The sequence below is a fragment of the Electrona antarctica genome (assembly GCF_951216825.1).
Source record: "Electrona antarctica genome assembly, chromosome: 8".
NCBI classification, from domain to species: Eukaryota; Metazoa; Chordata; class Actinopteri; order Myctophiformes; family Myctophidae; genus Electrona; species Electrona antarctica.
Genome location: NC_136789.1, coordinates 44,544,655 through 44,547,154, shown reverse-complemented (window position 1 = coordinate 44,547,154; position 2,500 = coordinate 44,544,655). Strand labels below are relative to the sequence as shown.

At 40.7% G+C, this 2,500-nt stretch overlaps 1 protein-coding gene across 1 annotated transcript in view; it reads right to left on the bottom strand.

Moving 5' to 3' along the window:
- The window catches only part of slc23a1 (solute carrier family 23 member 1), a gene marked incomplete at both ends in the record, with an annotated part of 11,319 nt that overhangs the window by 3,264 nt on the left and 5,555 nt on the right, over positions 1-2,500 (bottom strand). The window contains 3 exons of the mRNA XM_079509060.1: positions 724-867; positions 1,869-1,998; positions 2,251-2,356. Coding sequence (XP_079365186.1) covers positions 724-867; positions 1,869-1,998; positions 2,251-2,356 — 380 coding nt within the window. The remainder of the gene's footprint in view (positions 1-723; positions 868-1,868; positions 1,999-2,250; positions 2,357-2,500) is intronic.

Genomic DNA, 2,500 nt, shown 5'->3' with positions numbered 1-2,500 from the left:
TTCCTGAAAAGTTAATTTAATACTTGGGCATTGGGTTCAGATAACTTGTGAAGAGCATTTACCATAATTATTGTCTTACTGTGGTCTGCAGTAATAATTACCCTAGATTCATTGGTGGAACATGTAGACATTCGTGAAAATAATCTTTACAAGAACTTGTATTTCTTGGCGTGAATACAGAACTTGTATGGCATCACTGACAAGCTGCAACAATCTGTCAACGTGTTCTATTGCATGTAGGAACATTTGGTAGTACTGATGAAGGAAAACACGTTAGGCTTACACAACGGCTTCCCTCAAGCTAAGTACAGAAAGATGGGGAGACGGTTCACGCACAGATTGTAACATGCAGATTGTGTGTGAGCTTGTACAGTTGGAGGCCATCGATATTGTCCTTTTCTTTTTGCTGAGGTTTGCGTGATCTGCGCAAAAGGACAGTTAACCTATTTTGGGCAGGAACCCCTTTTGGTGTTTTAAACATTATGTTATAATTTAGCTATTGAAAAATAGCAGATCTACAAGCTCATAGCGTGCCACCGAGTGGCGCGCTACGAGCTTGTAGGTCTGCTATTTTTGAAAAATCGTGAAAATATTTATTTTCAGAAAACTGGAGGATTTAGAAGGATTTTTTTTAATTTTGAGGTCAGGCCTAAATGGGTCAAGGGTCACCACCAGAGTTCATGATAAGGGACAATATCGGTGGCACCCAACTGTATGTCATACCTGTCTTGATGCTCCCGGGATTTTCGTTGAGGTAGTTCGGCAGCATGAGGCCAAAGAACATGGAGAAACCAAGAACAAACAGGTTCCTGGACGAATTCAAATCTACATTCTGGAGGTTGGACAGCCCGACTGCTGTGATCATACCTACAGTTCACAGACACACTTCATGAATTAAGATAAGATTAAATTGCATTAGATTTAATTACATTACAGTGCTTTTTTTCTCAGAACAACGAAGAATGGGCCAATGCTCCATGGATTAACTCAATTATGGCCTTGATTGTTCTAGTCATAAGATGACTAAAGTCACTGAAGCTCTTTTGCTGACAGGTTAAATATTTTTAAGGTCTAGCTCTCGGCTCTATCAGTGCTAATACTGGTCAGTGTAGCCATAAGTATTTACAACATTATGGCTACTGGCAGGCCATTTATGTTCTGCTTAACAGCCTAATGTGACCACAAGAGGGAGCTATAGACTCTCCTAATCCACCATCTGACAAATGGTAAGTTGAAATGGAGCATTTTATAAAATATAACACAGTTAACATAAGCACAGTTCATGAGACAAGACAGCATGCTTTCCTTTTTGAATGTTTAGATCATCTTTGTGGAGGTTGGAGCTGAATGCTTCTTAATTCCGTGTCACTGTCAACAGATCTGAATTTTAATGGGATGTGTTGGAAACACAACACTACCAAAATCTGAACAGCCAGTGAGTGAACATGGAGTTGTTGCTAACAAGCAAAAACCGGGCCTAGCACTTGATAAAAACATTGAAACAAGACTTTATCTTGGTATTTAACTTATTTTCCCCCGGTACACTAAACTACAAGTTCCAGATCAGATCATAGCTGATAATACTCTGCTAGCGGATACATAATATATTATCTCTAACAACAGAGAACAACAAAATGCAATGTGTTGGGTGTTGGCTGATTTATTGTGTAAAAAAATAATCAATGCACGACAACAGGTGTCTACAAGTCAGACCATATTTTTTATATCCTAAATATCAACTCACCAAATAGAGTGCAGAACATCCCACCAAGGATGGGGTCTGTTATATCCTAAACATCAACTCACCAAATAGAGTGCAGAACATCCCACCAAGGATGGGGTCTGTTATATGCTAAATATCAACTCACCAAATAGAGTGCAGAACATCCCACCAAGGATGGGGTCTGGAATAGAGGCGAACAGAGCAGTGAACTTCCCCACAGTCCCCAACAGAAGCATGATAGCTGCTCCATACTGAACTACCCTCCGGCTGCCAACCTAGAGGACAGAAGAAGAGAGTATATGAGAACATTTACCAAGTTCAAAACGTGTCGGTTCGCACTGCATATCGAGCTTGTGGATCTGCTACTTTAGATACTTTTGTGTGACGCTATAGTATGTTCAAGTAGGGCATTAAAAAAAAAGTTAAATAAGTTAATAAAAGATTTCTGCCAGACAGCGATGATACATAAACACTGGAACACTTTGACTGTAGTTGATCCTCCACAGGGGAGGCGTGGCCTCAGTTACCTTGGTGATGCCCAGCACACCTATATTTGGGCTAGAGGAAGTGGATCCGTTTCCTGTTCCCAAAAGGCCTGCGATGATACAGCACACACCTTCAGTGAAGATCCCCCTGGAAACAGCACAGCAGCACAACAATCAACAATGGATGACACAAAACAGCAAAATAACAATAACAGGCACAAATAATACTCTGTGTGTGTGTGTGTGTGTGTGTGTGTGTGTGTGTGTGTGTGTGTGTGTGTGTGTGTGTGTG